This window comes from Nycticebus coucang, chromosome 17, assembly GCF_027406575.1.
Source record: "Nycticebus coucang isolate mNycCou1 chromosome 17, mNycCou1.pri, whole genome shotgun sequence".
In the NCBI taxonomy this organism is placed as follows: Eukaryota; Metazoa; Chordata; class Mammalia; order Primates; family Lorisidae; genus Nycticebus; species Nycticebus coucang.
The window spans coordinates 30860384-30885588 of record NC_069796.1 but is presented as its reverse complement, the minus strand read 5'-3'; the positions used below and the strand labels follow the sequence as shown (position 1 = coordinate 30885588).

General features: G+C 36.8%; 1 protein-coding gene across 3 annotated transcripts in view; it reads left to right on the top strand.

The window, feature by feature from the left end:
- The window catches only part of KIF3A (kinesin family member 3A), a 58586-nt gene that overhangs the window by 25951 nt on the left and 7430 nt on the right, over positions 1 to 25205 (top strand). Inside the window, exons 9-14 of one of the 3 annotated variants that reach the window (XM_053566985.1) lie at positions 14065 to 14163; positions 15908 to 15979; positions 22242 to 22398; positions 23359 to 23539; positions 23739 to 23849; positions 24194 to 24319. In XM_053566985.1, the coding sequence (XP_053422960.1) occupies positions 14065 to 14163; positions 15908 to 15979; positions 22242 to 22398; positions 23359 to 23539; positions 23739 to 23849; positions 24194 to 24319 (746 nt within the window). Of the gene's footprint in view, positions 1 to 14064; positions 14173 to 15907; positions 15980 to 22241; positions 22399 to 23358; positions 23540 to 23738; positions 23850 to 24193; positions 24320 to 25205 lie in introns of all 3 variants that reach the window. The other 2 variants (XM_053566987.1, XM_053566986.1) reach the window with 2 other exon arrangements.

Genomic DNA, 25205 nt, shown 5'->3' with positions numbered 1-25205 from the left:
GCCTATTAAGTAATTCTTTTTTTTTTGAGACAGAGTCTCACTTTATTACCTTCTGTAGAATGCTGTGGCATCATAGCTCACAATAACCTCAAACTCCTAGGCTCAAGTAATTCTCTTGCCTTTGCCTCCTGAGTAGCTGGGACTACAGATGCCTGCCACAACAGCTAGTTTTAGAGATGGGGTCTTGCCTTTGCTCAGGCTGGTCTTGAACCCATGAGCTCAGGCAATCCACCTGCCTTGGCTTCCCAGAGTGCTAGGATTACAGGTGTGAGCCACCATACCCAGTCTAAGTAGTTAATTCTTATTTGTCTCTGTACAAGAGGAAATTCTTCCATGAATGTATTTAGGTGAAAATGACCAGTGTCCTGGCTTTGTGATCAATACCAGTTCACTATGTTTGAAGTAAAGAAAGATACTAAACAGTCCTGGGTAAACCAAGTTTGCTGTAAATAAAAATACATTGTGTGGCCTTAAAAATACGCTTTCATACTTAAATTTAAACATGAGATTCTATTTTGGAAATTCTTTTCTAACAGCATCATGTTAGAAAGGAAGTTTGAATATCTTATTCATGAAGACAAGAAGCTCCCAGTTATCATTAAGTGCTCAATGACTCCCTGTATCCTCTTGCTAGTGACAAACCCTTTCTCTTTTGTATACCACATAAACGGAGGGCTTTGAAATTGCAACTTTGCAGTGTGTGGGGAAACGGAATAGGTTAGAGGTGAAAGCCAGTGATGGCAATGTTACAAATGTTTGGAAAAGGTGCTGATTCAGTAAACTTGGGTAAGATTATTGAGGAATAGCAGTAAGTGAACTCTCACTTAGATAATGAAGTTTGGTGTTTCATCTGTGACCACTAGGTGGTATTTATAGCCAGTATGTTTTAAATAGTTTTCGTTTCTTAGTTAATGCTAATGTTAAGTGCATAACTTCATTTTGCTGACTTTTTTTTTTTTTTTACTTGTTGTTGTAGTAGTAGTAGTAGTTGTCATTGCTGTTTGGCAGGCCAGGGCCAGGTTTAAACCCACCACCATCGGTGCTTGTGGCCGGCGCCCTAGCCACTGAGCTACAGGTACTGCCTACATTTTTTGATGTGGTAAAATATACATAAGATTTACCATTTTAGCCATTTTTTAAGTGTACGATTCAGTGACATTAAGTATTATATATTCATGTTGTGCAGCTATCACTTCATCTCCAGTACTTTTTCGTCATCTCAAGCAGAAATTCTGTACTCATTAAATGCTAACTTCCCATTACCTTTACCCCTAGTTCCTGGTAACGACTGTTCTACTTTCTGTCTCTGTGACTTTGATGGTTGTAGATACTCTATGTAAGTAAAGTCATAGTGTTTGTCCTTTTGTGACTATTACACTTAGCATAAAGTCTTCAAGGTTTATCCATGTTGTAACATTTATCAGAATTTATTTTTTAAAAATTATGGTAAAATATACATAACAAAATTTATCTTTTAACCAATTTTTAAGTCTACAGTTCTGTAACATTAACTATGTTCTGTAACCATCCATCTCTAGAACTTTTTCATCTTGCAAAACTGAAACTTTGTACCTATTACGCAGTATCTCCCTGTTCTTCCCTTTCCTTTGTTCCTGGAAACAACCATTCTACTTTCTGTCTATGAATTTTATTACCCTAAGTATCTTTTTTTTATTGTTAAATCATAGCTGTGTACATTAGTGCAATCAAGGGGTACAATGTGCTGGTTTCATATACAATCTGAAATATTCTCATCAAACCGTTCAACGTAGCCTTCATGGCATTTTCTTAGTTATTGTATGTAGACATTTGTATTCTGCCTTTAGTAAGTTTTGCCTGTACCCATTCTAAGATGCACCATAGGTGTGGTCCCACCCATTACCCTCCCTCCACCCTAACCTCCCCCCTACCCTAAGTATCTTATGTAATGGAATGATTCAGTGTTTGTCCTTTTGTGTCTGTCCTGTTTCACTTAGCATACTGTCTTCAAGATTTGTCCCTGGCTTGGCTCCCATAGTTCAATGGTTAGAGTACTGGCCACATACACTGGGTTGATGGGTTTGAACCTGGCCCAGGCCTGCTGAACAACAATGACAACAACAACAACAAAAATAGCCAGGCATTGTGGCAGGCACCTGTAGTCCCAGCTACTTAGGAGGCTGAGGCAAGAGAATCACTTAAGCCTAAGAGTTAGAGGTTGCTGTGAGCTGTGACACCATGGCACTCTACTGAGGGTGACATAGTGAAAATCTGTCTCAAAAAAAAAGAAGAGGGCGGAGCATGATGGCAGATGGGAAAGATGTTTAGCTCAGCTGTCCTGGAACAACAGGTGAGAGCGAGTGGGCTAGATCATAACTGATGTGGAATATTCGCCGAGTGGCAGTTTGGGATGTGCAGCAATGTGGCGGATTACTGGACTTGGAGTGTAATCCGAGGCTGCCGAGACTGCCAGGCAAGGTTCTGCCAGCCATCTCCCCCATGGAGGTCCCAGAAGCCCATTATAGCTTTCAGTTCTTGGGGAAGCTAGGTGTTGTGTGGAAAGATTGGTAAAGTGTAGACTCTTGAGCAGAATTTGGTGACCAGAGTGGGGTGCTATTTGGATTGGCTCTGCCATGGTTTGACAGTGGTGAGACATTCATGCCGGCAAAGTTCCCGGATAGCAGGCGGCCATTGTTATAAAATTTGTGAGACAGCTGTGTGTGCACGCCTTTTTCCATAGGCGAGGCACTGTAGTCTGAGTTCCACTTGCGGGGAGTCATCCTCCACTGGGAACAGGCCCAGGATATCCCACATTTCACAGGAACTGTTGCAGGGGGAATTTGTGAAACCTGCCTCTGAAGATTTTTTGAGATCTGTGAAATCACAGTTGTGCAGGGACTTGAGTGCCAACCTGGTAAATGGGCAACCACCAAGAACAATCTAAGCTAGAAAACCAGTAAAAGCCTGGGAACCACTCATGGCGCCACCCGGTGTCCAGAAAGTATATTGCCACATAAGTTTATTCCTGCTAAAGTTATAGCACTAGATGCCTATCTTCAAAAGACAGAAAGAGAGCGCATCAGCACACTCACAGACCATCTTAGGGAATTGGAAGAATATCAACCTAACCCTAAACTTAACAGAAGAAAGGAAATAGCCAAAATTAAATCAGAGATTAATGAAATTAAAAACCAAAAAATCATTCAAAAAATTAATGAAACAAGAAGTTGGTTTTTTGAAAAAGTAAATAAAATAGATAAACCTTTGGCCAGACTAACTAGAAATAGAAAAGTAAAAGCTTTAGTAACCTCAATCAGGAATGATAAAGGGGAAATAACAAGGGATGCCTCAGAGATAAATGAGATTATCTCTGAATACTACAAGAAATTCTACGCCCAGAAATTTGGCAATGTAGAGGAAATGGATTAATACTTGGAATCACACCTCCCTAGTCTTAATCAAGAAGGAATAGATCTTCTGAACAGACCAATTTCAAGCACTGAGATCAAAGACCCAACAAAAAAAAATGCCCTGGTCCAGATGGCTTTACTCCAGAATTCTATCAAACCTTCAAAGAAGAGCTTATTCCCATACTGCAGAAATTATTCCAAAAAATTGAGGAGGATAGAATCTTCCCCAACATGTTCTATGAAGCAAACATCACCCTGATACCAAACCAGGAAAAGATCCAACTAAAAAGGAGAACTTTAGACCAATTTCACTAATGAATATAGATGCAAAAATACTCAATAAAATCCTAGCCAATAGATTACAGCTTACCATAAAAAAAGTCATACACCACGGTCAAGTAGGTTTCATCCCAGGGATGCAAGGCTGGTTTAACATACGCAAATCCATAAATGTAATTCATTGTATCAACAGAAGCAAAAACAAAGACTATATGATCCTCTCAATAGATGCAGAAAAAGCATTTGATAAAATTCAACATCCCTTTCTAATTAGAACTCTGAAGAATATAGGCACTGGCAGCACATTTCTTAAACTGATTGAAGCTATCTGTGACAAACCCACAGCCAATATTTTACTGAATGGAGTAAAACTGAAAGCTTTTCCACTCAGAACTGGAATAAGACAAGGTTGTCCTCTATCACCACTGCTTTTCAACATAGTGCTGGAAGTTCTAGCCAATACAATCAGAAAAGAGTAGGAAATAAAGGGCATTCAAATGGGAGCAGAGGAAGTGAAACTGTCCCTCTTTGCTGATGATACGATCTTATAGAGAACCCCAAAGACTCAACCACCAGACTCCTGGAAGTGATCAAAAAATACAGTAACATCTCAGGATATAAAATCAATGTCCACAAATCAGTAGCCTTTGTATATGCCAATAATAACCAAGAGGAGAAGGTAATTCCCTTCTCAGTAGCTTCAAAGAAAATGAAATACCTAGGAATGTACCTCACAGAAAAAGGTGAAGGACCTCTATAAAGAAAACTAGGATCCCTAAGAAAAGAAATCAGAAGATATTAACAAATGGAAGAACATACCATGCTCACAGCTGGGAAGAATCAATGTCAAAATGTCTATACTTCCTAAAGCAATCTACAGATTCAGTGCCATTCCTGTTAAAATACCAACATCATACTTTCAAGACTTGGAAAAAATAATTCTTCATTTTGCATGGAATTAGAAAAAACCCATATAGCTAATTCTTAGTAATAAAAACAAAGCTGGAGGCATCAGCCTACCAGACTTTAGGCTGTACCACAAGGCCATAGTGATTAAAACAGCATGGTATTGGCACAAAAATAGAGACATAGACATCTGGAGCCGAATAGAAAACAGGGAGATGAAGCTAACATCTCCCAGCCACCTAATCTTTGATAAACCAATCAAGGACATACACTGTGGGGGAAGAACCCCTATTCAATAAAAGGTGCTTGGAGAACTGGTTATCCACATGTAAAGTCTGAAACTGGAACTGCACCTTTCTCCACTCACAAAAATTGATTCAAGATGGATAAAAGACCTCAATCTAAGACACAAAACAATAACAATCCTCAAAGAAAGTGTAGGGAAAACACTTGAAGCTATCGGCCTGGGGAAAGACTTTATGAGGAAGACTCCCATGGCAATTGCAACAACAACAAAAGATAAACAAATAGGACTTAATGAAACTGAAAAGCTTTACAGCTAAGGAGATAACAACCAAAGCAAATAGACAACCTACACAATGCGAAAGGATATTTGCATATTTTGAATCAGACAAAAGCTTAATAACTAGGATCTACAGAGAACTCAAATTAATAAACTTAGAAAGAGCCAACAATCCTTTATACCACTGGGCAAGAGAGATGAATACAACCTTCTCTAAAGAAGACAGACAAATGGCTAACAAACATATGAAAAAATGCTCATCATCATCCCTAATTAGAGAAATGCAAATCAAAACCACACTGAGGGGAGGATGGGCTGAGGGAGGGTAATTGGTGGGATCACACCTATGGTGCATTTTACAAGGGTACGTGTTAAATTTACTAAATGTAGAGTATAAATGTCTTTTATTTTTTTGCCTATATTTATTTTTTAATTATTTTTTATTAAATCATAACTTTGTACATTGATGCATTTAAAGGGTTCAGGGTACTGCTTTAATATACAATGTGAAATGTTTACATTGAATTAAGTAACACATCCATCACAATTATACTCATTTCTTAATAGTTTTGAAATGTACCATTGTATCATGCACATTAGGTGAGGTCCCCCCCAAATACCCTCCTTCCTCCCATATCTCCCCTCCTCTCCCCTCTTTTTCCTCTTCCCTTCTACTTTCTGGACTATAGTTATGTTTTGCCATTTGTATGAGTGTGTAGGTGGTTATATATTGATTTCATAGTAGTATTGAGTACATTGGATACTTTTCCCCCCAGTCTTGAGATACTTTTCTAAGAAGAATATGTTCCAGTTCCATCCAGGTAAAAAAGATGTGAAGTCTCCATCTTTTTTTATGGCTGCATAGTATTCCATATTCCATATATGTGGTATATGTGTACATATACCACAATTTGTTAATCCATTCATGGGTCGATGGGCACTTGGGCTGTTTCCATGTATTGGCTATTATGTATTGGACTGCAATAAACATTCTGGTAGAAATGTCTTTGTTGTAAAATAATTTTTGATCATCTGGGTTTATACCTAGTAGAGGAATTGCAGGATCGAACCGTAGGTCTACTTTTAGTTCCTTGAGTGTTCTTCAAACTTCTTTCCAAAAAGGTCGTATTAGCTTGCATTCCCACCAGCAGAGTAGAAGCGTTCCCTTCTCTTTGCATCCTCACCAACATCTGTAGTTTTGGGATTTTGTGATGTGGGCTAATCTTTCTGGAGTTAGATGATATCTCAAAGTAGTTTTGATTTGCATTTCTCTGATAATTAAGGATAATGAGTATTTTTTCATGTGTTTGTAGGCCATGTGCCTGTCTTCTTCAGAGAAGTTTCTGTTCAAGTCTCTTGCCCACATAGAAATAAGGTTATTTATTCTTTTCTTATTGATTAGTTTGAGTTCTCTGTAGATTTTAGTTATCAGACATTTGTCGGAAGCATAACCTGCAAAAATCTTCTCCCATTCTGAAGGTTGTCTGTTTGCTTAATTTACTGTGCTCTTGGCTGTGCAAAAGCTTTTTAGTTTGATCAGATCCCAGTAATGTATTTTTGGTGTTGCTTCAGTTGCCCAGGGGCAATTTATGCCTCCTCAAAAAATATTCTCCTAGGCCTATTTCTTCAAATGTTTTCCCTGCATTCTCTTCTGGTATTTTGATAGTTTCATGTCTTAAGTTTAAATCTTTTATCCAGTGAGAATCAATTTTTGTTAATGGTGAAAGGTGGGGGTCCAATTTCAGTCTTCTACAGGTCGCCAGGCAGTTCACCCAGAACCATTTGTTAAATAGGGAGTCTTTCCCTCACTGAATATTTTTGATAGGCTTGTCGAAGATCAAATGGCGATAAGTAGCAGGGTTCATCTCTTGGTTCTCTATTCTGTTCCATAAATCTGCCTCTGTTTTTGTACCAGTACCATGCTGTTTTGATCACTATAGATTTATAGTATAGCCTAAAGTCTGGTAATGTGATACCTCCTGATTTGTTCTTATTTCTGAGTAATGTATTTGCTATTCAAGATTTTTTCTGATTCCATATAAAATGAAATACTATTTTTTCAACTTCTTGAAAGTATGACAATGGTGCTTTAATAGAGATTGCATTAAATCTGTAAATTGCTTTGAGTAGTATGGACATTTTAACAATGTTGATTCTTCCCAGCTATAAGCATGGTATGTTTTTCCATTTGTTAACATCTTCAGCTATTTCTTTCCTCAGAGTTTCATAGTTCTCCTTATAGAGGGATTTCACGTCCTCTGTTAGGCAAATTCCCAAGTATTTCATTTTCTTTGTCACTATTGTAAAAGGAATGGAGTCCTTGATAGTTTTTTCACCTTGACTATTGTTGGCATATATAAAAGCTACTAACTTGTAAGTATTGATTTTGTATCCTGAGACACTGCTGTATTCCTTGATCACTTCTAATAGTTTTGAAGTTGAGTCCCTGGTATTTTCCAGGTATAGGATCGTATCATCAGCAAAGAGTGAGAGTTTGCTCTCCTCTGACCCTGTTTGGATACCCTTGATCACCTTCTTTTGCCTGATTGCGATGGCTAAGACTTCCGTTACTATGTTGAATATCAGTAGAGACAATGGGTATCCTTGCCTCTTTCCTGATCTGAGTGGAAATGTTTTCAATTTTACACCATTCAATATGATATTGGCTGTGGGTTTGCTGTAGATGGCCTCTATTAGCTTAAGAAATGCCACTTCTATTCCTATTTTCTTAAGAATTCTGATCACGAAAGGGTACTGGATATTATCAAAGGCTTTTTCTGTGTCAATTGAGAGAATCATATGGTCTTTGTTTTATATTTTATTGATGTGATGTATTATATTTATAGATTTGCGTATGTTGAACCAACCCTGTAACCCTGGAATAAAACTAACTTGATCATGGTGTATAATTTTTTTGATGTATTGTTGAATTCTATTTGCTAAGATCTTATTGGATATTTTGGCTTTGATATTCATTAATGATATAGGTCTATACTTTTCTTTCTTTGTTGGATCCTTTCCTGGTTTGGGGATCAGGGTGATATTTGCTTCATAGAATGTTTTGGGAAATATTCCTTCTTTTTCTATGCTTTGGAAAATGTTGTATAATATAGGTACTAGTTCCTCTTGAAAGGTTTGATAGAATTCGGATGTGAAGCTATCTGGTCCCGGACTTTTCTTTTTAGGGAGATTTCGTATTGTTGATGCTATTTCAGTGGTTGATATAGGTCTATTCAGGGTTTCTAATTCTTTCTGGTTGAGTCTAGGAAGGCGGTTTGCTTCCAGGTATTGGTCCATTTCCTTCAGATTTTCATATTTCTGGGAATAGAGATTTTTGTAGTAATAATTGAGGATTTTTCAATTTCTGAAGTGTCTGTTGTTATTTCTCCTTTATTGTTTCTGATAGATGATATTAGAGATTTTACTTTTCTGTTTCTGGTTAGGTTGGCCAGAGGTTTATCAATTTTGTTAATCTTTTCAAAAAACCAACTTTTTGTTTTGTAGATCTTCTGAATGATTCTTTTCTTTTCAATTTCATTTAATTCTGCCCTAATTTGGGTTATTTCTTTTCTTCTGCTGGGTTTGGGGTAGCACTCTTCTTCCTTTTCCAGTTGCTTGAGGTGATCCATTAAGTTGTTGGCTTCCTCTCTTTCTGTTTTCTTGATGAAGGCTTCCAATGCTGCAAATTTCCCTCTTAGGACTGCCTTTGCAGTATCTCACAGGTTTTGATAATTTGTGTCTTTGTTATCATTTTGTTCCAAAAATTTGGTGATTTCCTTCTTAATCTCATCTTTGACCCAGCTATCATTCAGCCTAAGATAATTTTGCTTCCATGACTTTGAGTATGAAGATTCCTGTTGCTGTTGAGTTCAACTTTTATTCCATGGTGGTCTCACAAGATACAAGGAATAATTTCTACACTTTTAAATTTGCTGAGGTTAGACTTGTGTCCTAGATTATGATCTATTTTGGAGGATGACCTGTGGGCTGATGAGAAGAATGTATATTCAGTTTTATTAGGATGAAATGTTCTATAGAGGTCTGTAAAGTCCATTTGTTCTAGGGTCAGGTTTAAGTCTAATATTTCTTGGTTTAGTTTCTTCTTGGAGGATCTGTCCAAAACTGTTAAAGGGGTGTTAAAATCTCCAACTATTGGGCAGCACCTGTGGCTCAAAGGAGTAGGGCACTGGCCCCATATGCCAGAGGTGGCAGGTTCAAACCCAGCCCTGGCCAAAACTACAAAAAAAAAAAAAAAAAAAAAAATCTCCAACTACTATAGTGCAGGAAGATATCAAGTTGTTCATATTCATTAGGGTCTGCTTTATGAATTGAGGAACATTCTGGTAGGGTGCGTAAATGTTAATTATTGAAATCTCTTCATCTTGGGTGTTTCCCTTGACAAATATGTAGTGACCTTCCTTATTTTTCTTTATCTTTATTGGTTTAAAGACAATTGTGTCTGCTACTGAAATTGCAACCCCTGCTTTTTTCTGGTTTCCATTTCCTGTAATATACAAGTCCAACCCTTCACCCTGAGCCTATTTTTATCCTTTAAGGTAAGGTGAGATTCTTATATACAGCAGATATCCGGTCTAAGTTTATGTATCCAGTCAGCCAGCCTGTGCCTCTTTAGAGGACAATTTAGACCATTCACATTAGCTGAGAGAATTGATAAGCCTGGTTATATTTTGGGTGTCGTGATTTTTGGATGTCCAGTGGATACTTTTAATCCTTTCACCACTGTGGAAGTTGGGTTTTGTTCAAAAATTTCTGGGTGAGTTTACTTTGGAGGTAGAGCATTTTGCTGGTCATTGTGGAGGATGGGTCTGAAAATATCCTGGAGAGCTGGTTTAGTTATGGCAAATTTCTTCAACATGTCTATGTCATTAAAGTATTTGATTTCTCCATCACAAATGAAACTCAGTTTAGCTGGATACAGGATCCTGGGCTGGAAGTTGTTTTGTTTTAGGAGACTGAAGGTTGATGACTACCTTCTTCTGGCTTGAAACGTTTTGGCTGAGATATCTGCAGTCATTCTGATATTTCTCCCTTTGTAGGTGACACTTTTCATATGTCTGGCTGCTTGCAGAATTTTCTCCTTCATCTTAACTTTGGCAAAGTTAATCACAATGTGTCTAGGAGATGCTTTATTTGGATTGAGTCTTGCTGGGGTTCTGAAACTGTCTGCTATCTGAAGTTCTGTATCTCTTGCAATGCTTGGGAAATTCTCCAAAATCTCTTGGAGTAGAGCTTCTGTACCTTTAGGACCATCCTCTTCTTCTTTGGGAATTCCTACAAGACAAATGTTTGATCTTTTAGAGTGATCCCACAACTCTTTCAGGGAATGATCAGTTTTTACTCTCCATTTGTCTGCCTCTTTGAGTGTTTGGGAACGTTCAAAAGCTTTGTCTTCTGTTTCAGAGATCATTTCTTTTGCCTGGTCAACTCTATTACTGAGGGATTCTACTGTGTTTTGGAGCTCCTCAACTAACTTTTCTATCTCCTTGAGTTCTGCTATCTCTTTTCTCATTATGTCTATATCTTTGGTGACTTGGGCTTTGAATTCATTTACTTGTTGAGACAACTTTAGAACTACTCTTTGGAATTTAATTTCTATCTTTTCTTCTATGCTATTTATCTTATTTGCAATCCATATTCTGAATTCGATTTCTGACATTGCTGCCATTTATTTATGTGTGGCATCTTCAATTGTATCTCCTTTGTCATTTCTTGCGGGGGGAGGTTTTGGTTATTCATGTTGCCAGGGTTCTTCTGTTGGGTCTGCACCATGTTTATTTTCCACTGTTTGGTTATTAGAACTGGTAGGGTGAGATTGAATTGGGTTCCCAAGTAGTAGAGATAGCACCTCACCAAGGTGCTTGGCTTTGTAATTGTGGCTTGTCTCCTACAACCTTACAAAGACCTCTTTCAGCGTTTTAGCCAGAGACTCTGAGGACCTCCTTGGTGAGATAGAGCAAGCTAGCTCTGTTTGATATCAGCCAACCTTTACCCTATCCTAAGAAACCACAGTATTAGGTTTAAATCTCAACTGTGAAGAGATACAAACAGCTGTGGTGCCCAGCTCCCACCCTTTGGTTCTTTTCAGCTACAGAACTCGAAGGTCAACCTCAGAATTTCCCCAAGTGGACAGCTCCAGACATGGGTTCCAACCAAATTGTCTCAGGCAGTGCAAACCCTGCCCAACAGAGAGGGATTCAAGGGTCTCCAACAGCACAATTGGAGTAGGAATCCCCACTCCCGCCTGCCAGACTCAGTCCACACTGTTGTTTGTTTCTCTGCTCACAGGCCCAGCTGGAGCCAGGGGCCGCCCCTGCCCACAGTCTCAGTTCACATCCAACCAGCCTCTGCTTGCCAGACCAGTTGGGGTCAGGGGACCACGCCCTCACCTGCCAGTCTCAGTCTACTGCCTGGCAAGCCTCTATTCATAGGCTCTGTTGGAGTCAGGGAACTGGCTCCACCCTCTGGTCTCAGTCCACACACAACTAGCCTCTGCTTGCCAGACCAGTTGGAGTCAGGGGACCACGCCCCCACCTGCCAGTCTTAGTCCACTGCCTAGAAAGCCTTTGTTCGCAGGCTCTGTTGGAGTCAGGGCACTGGGTCCCACCTTCTGGTCTCAATCCACACACAGCTAGCCTCTGCTTGCCAGACCAGTTGATGTAAGGGGACCATGTCCCCGCCTGCCAGTCTCAGTCCACTGCCTGGAAAGCCTCTGTTCGCAGGTTCTGTTAGAGTCAGGGCACTGCACTCTGCCCTCAGGTTTCAGTGCTCACCTGGTAAGCATCTGCTCACCAGCCCCGCTGTAAACAGTGGGCCATGCCCTAGTTCTCAGGTCTTGATTCACACCCGGTAAGCCACTGCTCGAGGGTTCTGTTGGAATCAGGGGATCACGCCCTTGCTCTTAGGTCACAGTGCACACCTAACAAGCCTCTGCTTGCAGGCCCAGCAGGGGCTGGGGACCAGCCGTGTTTGCTGAACTCAGTCCCCACAGGGCAACCACTCTCCCCCTGTGGGTGCTGTCAAAGCTGGGGGTTCTGCACCGTGTCCTGCCAGATACAGCCCCAACTGAGGGTCAACACTACCACTGGCCAGGCATACTCATAGCTCCTCCTCCCACCGAGTGTCCCTTTCTTCCCACACCCTCTTTCTTCCCCATTAGTCACAGATTCCGTCCTGATGGTTGGCGGTCCACACTATGCCTAGTTCTCTCAGGACAAGACCAAACACTCTGTGCTCTGCAGAGGGCAGAACTTCAGACCACCGTGGGAGGGGGTGAAGGTGGACTGGGAGTTTGGACTTGTGGGGGAAAATATCTGTTCAATTTTATGCCTGGCGGGGTGGTGTCTAGGTTCATAAGTGGAACCTCCCAGGAGAAAGAGACCTGGAATTTAGCAGCTCTCTCCAGCAAGGTAAAATGAGAGGTCTTTTGTTCCCCGCTTGTTTGCAGATAGCCTGCAGCAGGCCCCCTGCTTGGGCGAGAGGTCTCCCGTCCTGTAGTCCATAGGCTTTGTACCTGTAATTTGGTTTCTTGAATGCTCTTCCTTGGAGTTACAGCTTGCCGAACTTCTTTCTTGGCTCAGCTCCCCATCTCTGGCTTCATAGAGTCCGATTCCATCCAGTTTTTCTTCCTCTGTTCAGGAGCCTCTGTCGAGGGTTGCTGCTAGTTGGCCATCTTGCCAGAATTCCAAGTATAAATGTCTTAACACAATAACTAAGAAAATGCGGTAAAGATTAACCAGTTTGATGAAAATATTTCAAATGGTATATAAAACCAGCACATTATACGCCATGATTACGTTAATGTACACAGCTATGATTTAATAAAAAAAACAAAACAACACCCTGAGATATCATGTGACTCCAGTGAGAATGACCCACATCACAAAGTCTCAAAACTGCAGATGCTGGTGTGGATGTGGAGAGAAGGGAACACTTTTATACTGCTGGTGGGACTGCAAACTAGTATAACCTTTTTGGAAGGAAGTATGGAGAAAGAACTCAAACTAGACCTCCCATTCGATCCTGCAATCCCATTACTGGGCATCTACCCAGAAGGAAAAAATCCTTTTACCACAAGGACACATGCACTAGACTATTGCAGCTCAATTTACAATCGCCAAAATGTGGAAGCAGCCTAAATGTCCACCAACCCAGAATGGATTAACAAGCAGTAGTATATGTATACCATGGAATACTACTTAGCCACTGAAAAAGATGGAGACTACATCTTTTGTATTAACCTGGATGAAGTGCAACACATTGTTCTTAGTAAAGCATCACAAGAATGGAGAAGCATGAATCCTATGTACTCAATTCTGATATGAGAACAATTAATGATGTAGCACACGGTTGGGGGGGTGGGGTGCAGAGAAAGGGAAGGAGGGAGAGAATGGGAGGATCACAGGGGTGTACCCCTTTTGGGGATGGAACACTGTTATGGGAGGGTCTTTGTCTGACACAAGCAACCAACGTTTCCTGGTTCTTTGTACCCTCAATGAATCCCCAACATATGGTCCTAAAAGTGGGATCACTATGTTAGATGATAGTTTTATGGTTCTTTAAAAAATACAGGTTGAATGAATTATTTAAAAATCTTAAACAAGAAACTGGAGAGAAGTTCCTTCCCAAAGTGATCACATTTTTAGAAGACTAATTTAATAATTCTTCTACATACTTTATATGTTTATAACTACTTCAGCTAATGATTTGAAATTTTAAATGGGTCAGAATTAACTTCTCTTTAGGGACATTAAAAATAAAGTCTCAGTGTAATCTATTTCTGAGGTTAGCATATCTAATATGTTATCTAGGAGAATTTAAATGAAGAGCATTTAAATTCGTTATTTAGGGCAACAAAAAATTAATGAAGAAAAGTTGGTATAGGCATTTCCTAAATAGCCAGTGACTCGGTATAGGAATAAAAATTGTTATATTAAATTTCTATTCAAGGGGAAGAAATATCAGGCTCTGATATCAGTGGGTCAGAGGAAGAAGATGATAAAGATGGTGAGATTGGAGAAGATGGAGAGAAAAGGAAAAAAAGAAAGGGTAAGTTCTGTGTAGCGTTCTGATTTGTAGAAATAAGCTAGAATTACTACCTTACCATGTTCCTCATTACTAAGGCAGTAGAGGGCATGCCTTTTGTTTTACTGATTTTAGTTATGGCAGCAATGAAAACAGAGGATATATGCCATATGCTTGATTAACTTTGTATTTTTCCTCCTATATTCATCTCTGGTTTATAGCTGATTCAGAATACTGTGTGTTTCTGGTTTTTTTGTAGAATTTACTACAGTAAAATTCTATATAGTGGATATACCATTTTAAAATTTCATGTAAGGTTTTAATTTTGTATAGGGACCTACATTTTTAGGAAATTAGGGTAATGTGGAGTTTTCCCTCAACAAGGTTAGTCTTTAGAAGTCATTGAATTTTTAAATAATAAATTTGTATAAGGATTCTATTTTTTAATTTAATTCTTCTTTATAAAATGTACTCTCATTCTCATGCTTTTGTGGGACATTTGTTGCTGAATGTGAATTAGGACTGTTTGTTGCGATAAGAATATAGATAACATGCAAAAGAAACAGATATAATGGCCTACATTTCAAGCCTTTTTACTGTAAATTTTTATTTCAGAACTCTCTTCCATTAATGTGGTCATTGTTTTCAAGCTGGTGCATACTTTGCTTGTTGTCTTAAAATGATCTTGCTGAAAATAAACTCATCACTGCTTGATTAGGAGTCCCAAATTTAAAAACTATAAAGATTCTATAACTTCGAAAGGCAAGAAAAGCATGATTTAGAGGAAGAGTTGGCAAAATGCAATCCACTAGCCAAATTCAGCCCACCACCTGTTTTAGTAAATAATTTTATTAAAAACAGCCAAGCTCATTTGTTTATGGCTGCTTTTGCATGAAACTGTGTGGCCTGCAAAACATAAAACACATTATCTGTTCTTTTGCAGAAAATGTTTGCCAACCCCTGATTAAAAGACATAGTTTTTTGTTCATACCTGCTTTTCACAGAGGAGATTATTCTTTTTAAGCTAAAGTGGACAATAGATTTGTTAAAAGGAAAATTTTAAATAGAAAATGTGCCACTGTGGGCGGTGCCTGTGGCTCAAAGGAGTGGGGCGCTGGCCTCATATACCAGAGGTGGCAGGTTCAAACCTGACCCCGGCCAAAAAAAAAAGAAAGAAAGAAAAAGTGCCACTGACTTTCTTTCCAGGCTTAGAAATTTCAAAATTTTCAGTGATCCTTTGAAAGTTTTGCTGTCAAACTTTCTTTAAACATTAATTATATTTGATAGTTTGGTTTTCTGGAAAGAGAAAGTAGAGACAGACCAACCTGTCTATAATGAAGGAATGACATAATTTATCATTCACAAAATTAAAATAATTGTTTATAACTTTAAATTTTAAAACTTTGTTTATGTTATCAATCTAAAGAGTTTAAATAGACTTAAATGTCACCAAATTACTGGCTTATTTTTTATTCTTGTCATTTCAACCTTCTGAATTAATTATGTTTTAGGTGATTAAATGGGAGTTGCCCATAGTAGTTGCTTAATGGGATAGTTTCTAATTCCCCTATATGGCTTTGTAAAGTAGAGAATATTAGATAAACCATCAAGACTGGTTTTAAGGGAAAGTAAGTTTTGGTTTTTTAATGCAAAGCTTGATTGTCCTTTAAAATTCTTTCTCTGGAACTGAATTTTTCTCTGTGTATGTGTTCATTTTCTTGTTTCCTCTTTCTTTGGTTCCCGTTGGGCTCATTTCTTTGTCTTCCAGGCAGTAGCAGCAGCAGTAGTTCAGACTCCACATGTTCTGTCATAGAGAAACCTCTGGATAAGTTCTTGCCTAGTGAGTGGTAGCTCTTAAATTCTCTAACAGAGCTTTGGCTTTTCCATAACCCATGGGCTTCATTTGAGATATGCTGTACCGTTCCCTGTCATTACGTGAAGAATACATGTTGGACTTCTCAGTTGGACAAAGCATGTGATGATTCCCCCCACCCTTCATTGCTTCCAGTTAACCATAATTGTTAAAACATACGCTTTAGCTTGTGTTTGAGACAATGGAAGAGAGATTCATGCTTTTGCAATGGAGATAATGTACAGAGAGCTAGTAAGCTGTATAAAACAATAATTCTTATGATTCTTTTTTAGGTTTCCTAATAAATTTCTAATCTTGCTCAGTGTAAGGGATATGTAATATCAAATCCTAAATTTCTAAAAATACAATTATATCTGGAATTATATCAATTCTCATTATAACATGTTCTATAGTTACAAGCATTTTACACTTTGGTGTACTATTCTTAGGAGTAGCTTAAGATTAAAGGCTACCAAATAAAGAAAAATGAAAAGTTTGAAGCAAATGAAGATAAATTAAATAATATTTTATTTCAAATGGACATTTATCCCTATTTCTAAATTACCTTGTGGATTTTAAGAAATTTTCTAAGTTGTAATTAGAGGATTCAGAATCACAAGAAATTGTTCATGCAGGATCCAGACTTATTTCAACCTTAAAAGCTTTTTCTTAAACTATAATTAAGATGAAAGGTATTATTTAATTTTATCTATTTATATTTTATTTTCAGAAAAAAGGAAGTGATGCTCTCTTGTACCAGCTTGCAGCTTACTGTCTTTTAAAGCATTATCTATATACTTACCCTTTCCAAAATTAGTAACAAAACTAATTGTTTATTATTCTTATGCTTTTAGCTTTCTAGAGGAAGCATCCAGAAATATTAGAACTCTTTCTCTCTATTCACAATTCTTAGGCAAATTACCAAAACAATTTCAGAGGATAATTTGTAAAATACACGAAATTGTTTTAGAGACCATATAAAGGTATTATTTTGTATTATAAACAGTAGAATATGAGAAAATATCCAAGTAGGAGGCATTGTAGTTTAATTTTCTGTTTTAAAATTTATCTCATTCTTAAAGAATACTTTCATGAAGTTTATTATGTAATGAATTGTATTTTATCCAGTTTTAAAAAGTTTTAATTACTGTTTGCATACTAGCACATAACATGTTTTTTGTTGTAATGTGGGCGTGTTGGTGAAGTGAAGAGAGGTCCCAGCATGTGGTTGCTGTAACCTGTATGTATCTTCCCTTTCAACAATATGAATGGCCTTTAAGGTGTCCCTTGCTTGAATCATCAATTAGCTTCACTTCTGTAGAATCATTATTATAATTATCCTTAATCATCTAATAGATGGTATTTTAAGTTTGTTACTATACAGGTGTACTTCATTTTATGTAATAGATGTTTTTCTGAAAACATTGTCTATAAATCAAGTTGGAAATCAAGTGTATTGAGAGAACTTGCTGTCTTTAAAAATTCTTCACTGAATCTTTCTATTAATCAAATAATTAGTGCAAATTAGTATAATTTAATTTATCTATTTAGTTGGTTTAGATTTTCGTGTTGGATTTTCTTAAAGTGAGGCACACCTGTAGTGGATCCTGGCCCTAGGAGAAACATTGAATTGGGAAATTTTGGAAATGGACAATGTCAATTTTGTTATTTTTAACTTACTAATTTTTAAAATTGATGTCATTTTCTGTTTTGCCCTTTTTGATTACTTTGTAGGTCTTAGCAGGTTCCCAATTCTATGTGTACTGTTCAGCATAATTACATGGTATTGAACTCTTACATTTCAGGAGTTTGGGAATCAGTGTGAGCTCTTAAGATTCATTTGAGTTGTAATCTTAGACTAAATTAATATTCTTGCTTACATTACATCTCTGAATTGTGTCTTTCTTTTTACATGGGCTTTATTTCAGTTTTGATAATGATTTGATTTATTTCTGTACTTGTACTATAAATAAATGCTATTATGCATTTTTCTTTGTTTTACAACAGAAGTAATGTTTTCCTTTTTTTCCTCCTCATCTCTGTGCATATGCTTCCTGTCTACGATTTGCTTACTACTTCTTATTGCAAGATCAAGCAGGTTGGTGTGATTGATTTGCACTCCACGTGGTACAATTTATCATATAAAGAATTTTGTTATTTAAATACATTAAATTTTTAAAATTAAATAATTTTTTACAAGGTAAGTATCCATCTTTTGTATTTAAAAAAAAAAATCTTTCAACGTTAGCCTTTAAAAAAACTTCCTTTTTTCCTAAATTCTTAAAGACCCATTAAGACACATTTTGGAAATACAAATGTAAATAATTTCACATTCAAACATCCCCTCCCCCTTTTTAAGCCAATAGTCAAATGCTTGGTTACCCATGCCTGTGGCTGCTCATGTAATAAAATTGAGCTTCCTTTTGGCTGGAGATGCCATCTTCCAGTAATTCACCAAAATGACAAATACAAAGGCAGCCAATACATGTTCTTTTAGAAAACATGGAGTTGTTCCTTTGGCCACATACATGCAAATCTACAAGAAGCATGCTACTGTAGACATCAAGGGAATGGGTACTTTTTGAAAGACTTGCCCCACAAATCTTGCCATGGCAAAACTGGAAAAGTCTACAGTGTTACCCAGAGTACTCTTGGCGTTGTTGTGAACAAACAAGTTAAGGTAAAGAGTATTGCCAAAAGGATTAATGTTTGTTCTGAGCATGTTAAGCACTCTAACAGCTGAGATAGCTTCCGGAAACATGTGAAGGAAAATGATCAGAAAAAGAAGATAGCCCAAGAGAAAGATACCTGGGGTCAACTGACACACCAGCTGCTCCACACAGAGAAGCACACTTTGTGAGAACTTATGGGAAGGATTTGTAATTTCAAATTACAAACCTAAATTCATGGCATAATATGGAATTTTTAACATTCCAATATTCCTTTCCAATGGAAAGGACCCTGAACTGCTGGAATCTATTACCTATGAATTCATGGCATAATAGGTCTTAAAAATAAAAGGCTACTGTAAAACTTATAATAATAATAATTCAGAAATTAAAATTCAATTTGTACATCCCTAAAGTTCTTCCCTTTAACTTTCCCTTGCCAATTCACCTTATAGTTTTGGTTATAGCTCATGGCAAAGGACAATTTAAAATGTTACTACTTGGCTAAACATTTTAGTTCGGTTAAAATAAAACTATATGGACTGAGCTGGGCATGGTGGCTCACACCTGTAATCTTAGCACTCTGGGAGGCAGAGGCAGGAGGATTCCTTGAGCTCAGGAGTTTGAGACCAGCCTGAGCAAGAGTGACACCTCTCTACAAAAAGTAGAAAAATTAGCTGGACATGGTGGCTTGCATCCGTGGTATCAGCTACTTGGAGGCCGAGGGAGAAGTACCACTTGAGCCCAGCAGTTTGAGATTGCAGTGAGCTTTGATGTTGTCACCGCATTCTAGTTTGGGCAATGGAGAGACTCTGTCCCAAAAACAAAACAGAAAACAAACAAAATAACCCCTCTATATGGCATTACCTCTTGTTTTTTTTTTTTTGGTTTTTGGCCGGGGCTGAGTTTGAACCCACCACCTCCGGCATATGGGATCAGCGCCCTACTCCTTGAGCCATAGGTGCCGCCCGGCATTACCTTTTTACAAAACTTAATGTGCCTGAAATTTTGTGCTAAATTTTACCATGCAGTATTAGAAAAAGAAGGGGTTTGTTTGTTTGTTTGATAAGATTTAAAAAAAAATTTTTTTTTAACAAATACATGTAAAAGTGATTTTTACTTTTGTCACATTTAAATGTCTGGTTAGGGAAGTTGGCACATATTCATATTTAACTTAAAATATTATTTGAACAGAAATATAATGATTTGTCAGAATGGTTCTGGCCAAAGTAATATGTCACTTAAATATGGGATTTTTAAACTAACCCTACCTGTGTATGCATGGTCATCTTCATGAAGATGTTACAAGAACACAATAAAATTTCTGCCACTGAAGTATCAGTTTGAAAAACTTAGCTAAATGGTTTTGAATTACCAATGTAATAATTCATCAGTACTCATGTGTTTTTTTTTATTTCTACATATAAAATCTTCTTATTTTATTGCCTCTTAATGGGTTTTGAAATTATGTTTTTAACTATTAACAGAACAATTGGAACCCTACAAGCCAAAAAATATCAATGTTCATAGGTTGATCAGATCAATGTCCGCTATACCATTAATATCTATGTCTTTATGTGTTTATTATTTTTGCCTTAACATATTTCCCGTGTTTTTCTTTAAATATTTATAATTCTTAGGTGGAAAGGAAGTTACTGTTTTTTAAATGCATGCACTTACTATATACCTGAACTTAATACTTTTTTGCAAATTTCTAAGAAATAGCATAACTGATGGAAAACACTTTTCTAGGAATTTGTTGGGAATAAGAATTAAATCATTTTTAGAAATTTTTTTTTAACAGTTAATTCAGAAGGGTCAGTACAGGTAACTGTGCCAAATAAGCCAACAGAATCAAATATACATCCTGACTTTTGGAATGCAATGAATCACACCACACCAAAGCATGAATTTGAATCAGTGCTTTTATTTACTCTTTTTATTTAATTTGTTCTGTGGCATAGATTTGCTTTGGATTTACAGTTCTATAAAATTAAAGGGTAATATGTTTTTAAACTTTTGAGTTTTTGATATAATTTTGCCCTAAAGATTAAGCCTGTGAATGATTCTTCATTTCATGGTTTCTGAAAAAAAAAAAAACTAATTGAGATAGTATCTTCATCATAATTATTTTTCAGTTCTTTTTCCTTGCTAGCAGGAAGGGTTAGCTTTTGCGTGGAGACATTAACAATTACAAACTTTTCTGGTTTTTACTTTCCTTCTGTGGTCCTTTGGGAAGGAAGTTAAGAATGACAGAAAGTTTCCAGGAGAGCCTTAGACCAATTCTATGAAAAGTTTGATTGGTTTTCTGAAGGAATATGTTTCTAAGAAATTATATTACTAGAAATGTTTTTGATTCAGTTTCATAACCCATTTAATAAGCTAGCTTTTATTTTCTCTTTTTCACTTTGATTTAATGATGTTGAAATTCATCAGTTAACTTTCATTGAACACCTAGTATATGTACATACAATACTTTATTAAATGTTATAACTGAAATAGTTGGAAGCTGGCGCTGCCCGTAGCTCAGTGGGTAGGGCAGCAGCCAGGTACACTGAGACTGGCAGGTTCCCCGCCTGGACCAGCTAAAACAACAATGGCAACTGCAACAACAACAACAACAAAAATAGCCAGGCGTTGTGGTGGGCATCTGTGGTCCTAGCTACTTAGGAGGCTGAGGCAAGAAAATTGCTTAAGCCCAACAGTTTGAAGTTGCTGTGAGCTATGATGTCATGGCATCTACCCAGGGCGACAGCTTGAGACTCTATCTCAAAAAAAAAAAAGAAAGAAAAGAAAAGAAATAGTTGGAAGCCATAGTCTAGCTTTATTATTTGATAGTATTTCTACTGATATTTGACACTTGAGTGTTTAATCGGGTTTAGGGAGATTTAGGGTCCTGAGTTTGACATAATAACAAGCTAAAATAGCTTGTTCATTGAGGGCATGATTTTAAGTCATGACAGTTCAATAACCCTAAAGTGCTTGGTGAATTACTATGTAACTATTACAGAATTCCATAGTGTAGAATTTCTTTCTTTAAAATTATACTAAGAAATCAAATTCTGTGCTTTCAAGTAATTTTATTAGATATAAATTTTAGAAAAACTCTGAAAAATATATTAAAAACTATTCAATATAAATTCTGCCTGAAATTTTTATCTGTGCATTTGCTACCTATATGTGACTTTTATTCATTCATTTTATGTGATTTTGGGAGCCGCTTGATTTTGTACTTGGTTATCAGGAAAAAGTAACTGAAGAATCATTTTGAACATTGCTTTTTTATTTGGCTTTCTTGTTTATCTTTCTTTCCCTATTTTCAGCTCATCTTTTTTGCTTCTCTTTCACTTACTTTTGGTTTTAACTATCTTTGCACAGTTGGACAACAGTTTAACTTTAGCAATGAGTTAAGTTCTAGGAACATAATAAATAGAAATGAAGGATATTATTGTTTTGACTTCCTTAAAATGTTGACATTTGCTTTTGTATTATTGAGTATAGGAAGTTCTGTATTGAAGGTAATTTATAGTCTGAAACATTGACTCATTTTAGTGATTATTGCAATTAAATGACTCAAATAGGTAAAAAGAAAGTTTCTCCAGATAAAATGGTTGAAATGCAAGCAAAAATTGATGAGGAGAGAAAAGCACTCGAAACAAAGCTTGACATGGAAGAAGAAGAAAGAAACAAGGCTAGAGCTGAACTGGAGAAACGGGAAAAAGATCTACTTAAAGCCCAGTGAGTACTCATGATTTAAATTTCTTATTTGTTTTTATTTTTAAAATTTTTTTAGAGACAGAGTCTCACTATATTGCCCTCGGTAGAGTGCCTTAGCATCACAGTTCACAGCAAGCTCCAACTCCTGGGCTTAGGTGATTCTCTTGCCTCAGCTTCCCAAGTAGCTGGGATTACAGACGCCCGCCACAATGCCCGGCTAGTTTTTCTTTTTTGTTGCAGTTTGGCCGGGGCAGAGTTCAAACCCACCACCTTTGGTATATGGAGCCAGCGCCCTACCCACTGAGCCACAGAGGCCACCCCATGATTTAAATTTCTAATATTTGTCATAGAATGTGTATGAATAGGAAAACTGAGTAGTTAATTAAAAGCTTGATTTTTATTTCCTGTGTAGTTGTTTTGGGGTAGAAGAACCTAACGTATGTGTTACATTTTTAAAAATCAGATCCGTTTTGATTATCTTTGTATGGGAGGAAAAAATATTATTTAAAAATGGTGAATTTAAATTAATTATAGATTAATAATTATCTCTACACAGTCGTATAGTCTGGTGGAAATACTACATAATTATGTTTCTATTTTGCAATCATATATCCAAATACTTGTTAAATTTTGGGAAATGATATTAGAATAGTGGATGATCAGTAAATACAAGTTTTTTTTGGTTTGTTGGTTTTTTTGAGACAGAGTCTCACTGTGTTGCCCTCAGTAGAGTGCTGTGGAGTCACAGCTCACAGCAACCTCAAACTCCTGGGCTTCAGTGATTCTCTTACTTCAGCTTCCCAAGTAGCTGTGACTGCAGGCACCCACCACAACACTCTGCTACTTTTTTGTTGTAGTTGTCATTGTTGTTTAGCTGGCCTGGGCAGGGTTCGAACCCGCCAGCCTTAATGCATGTGGCCAGCATCGCAACCACTATGCTATGGGCACCGAGCCACAAGGTATTTTCATTTTAATTAACAGACAAGAGCATCAATCTTTGCTAGAAAAATTATCTGCACTGGAGAAAAAGGTAATTGTTGGTGGTGTTGATTTGTTGGCCAAAGCTGAGGAACAAGAGAAACTTCTTGAAGAATCTAACATGGAACTGGAAGAAAGAAGGAAAAGAGCAGAACAACTTCGCAGAGAACTTGAAGAAAAAGAGGTAATGTGGACTTTTTGTTTTTAGTTTATTATTTTGTGTAAGATACTTAACTTTTCTAGTGAAAAGCTAAGAATCTATCATCTTGATGAAATTTTAAAGCGGATTTATGGATTGCTTTGCTAAACAGTTGTATGTTAAATAATTAGATTTATGGTTTAATGAAGAAAATTATTCTGAAGTTTACTAATTTTTATCATAGCAAGAACGCTTAGATATTGAAGAAAAATATACCAGTTTGCAAGAGGAAGCACAGGGAAAGACTAAGAAGTTAAAGAAAGTTTGGACAATGCTGATGGCTGCAAAGTCCGAGGTTGGTCTCTTAGAAATGACACACTAATATAGTTCTGAATTTTTTAAAAAGCAGTTCCTTTGATTAAGAATCCATAAGTAATAGTGTGTGCTTACATTAATAATTGTAAAGAAATAAAATATTTCTTTTATTGTTTTCAATTTTACCTATTGGCTAAATAATTTCTTTCCAACCTTAGCTAATAATGTGGACTAGATAGTCATAGTGTCACTCTGTCCATTATTTTTGTGAAAGAACTAGGTAAGCTCTCACAAGTTCTCTTAGACTAGCATCCTATGTGAAATGAAACTGCTTTGTGTTTAAAATCTTGTTTGTTCATAGTATTTTCGTGGATTTTCTGGTAGATGGCTGATCTTCAACAAGAACATCAGAGGGAAATTGAAGGCCTTCTGGAGAACATTCGGCAGCTTAGCCGGGAGCTTCGACTTCAGATGCTTATTATTGATAACTTTATACCTCAGGATTATCAGGTAGCAGTAAAGCTCTGACCTAGATACTAAGTCACTTGGCTGTGGTTAAGGAACAAAGAAATGTAATTTTCAATTTAAGCAATGGTAAATATTTACATTTCAGTTATTGAACAAAAAATTTTCTTGAATGAATGCCATCACATCTCACCTTCATTGTTAACTTTTCTTAGTACATAATTCTCTGTTTGAGTACCTAAGTATCTAAACAAGAATATTAGCCCATTGGAAGAATTCAGATTCATGTAAATGCAATCAAAATTAAGGTATAGGTCCTATTTTTTTCATTCATTGTCCTTTACCATATAAGTGGAATTTGGAACCATTGTGCTTCCTTTTTCTCCTTTCATGTGGATACTGATTCTTTGTGTGTGTGGATATGTGGCAAAATATATATTGATGTGATATTTACCATTTTAACCTTTTTATTTTTTGAGGCGAGGTCTCACTGTCTTGGCCAGGCTGCTCTCAAACACCTGGACTCAAGGGATCCTCCTGCCTTAGCCTCCATTGTAGATTTTTAACTACTTTTAAGTGTACGTTTCAGCAACATTAAGTACATTTACATTGTTGTACAACCATATCCATCTCCAGATAGATGCTAATTCTTAAAATTTTTTAACTCAAAATTTCTGTCTTTCTAATATGTTTTAGTAAACTTTAACATCTTGATTAAAAAAAAAAACTTATTTTGAATCTCAATAAACTTTAAGAAGGTTGTCTGAAAGTAAGTTTTGGTATCTTTTTTCCCTTTGGCGTCAAGTGCACAGAATTAATCCTAAATTGATAGTATGCTCTCCTTGTTGCTATTTGGATGGCCTGCTTTTATTTACTTATTTTGTAATGTCATGTAATATATAATGTTAAGATTTAAAACTTTTTTTCACTT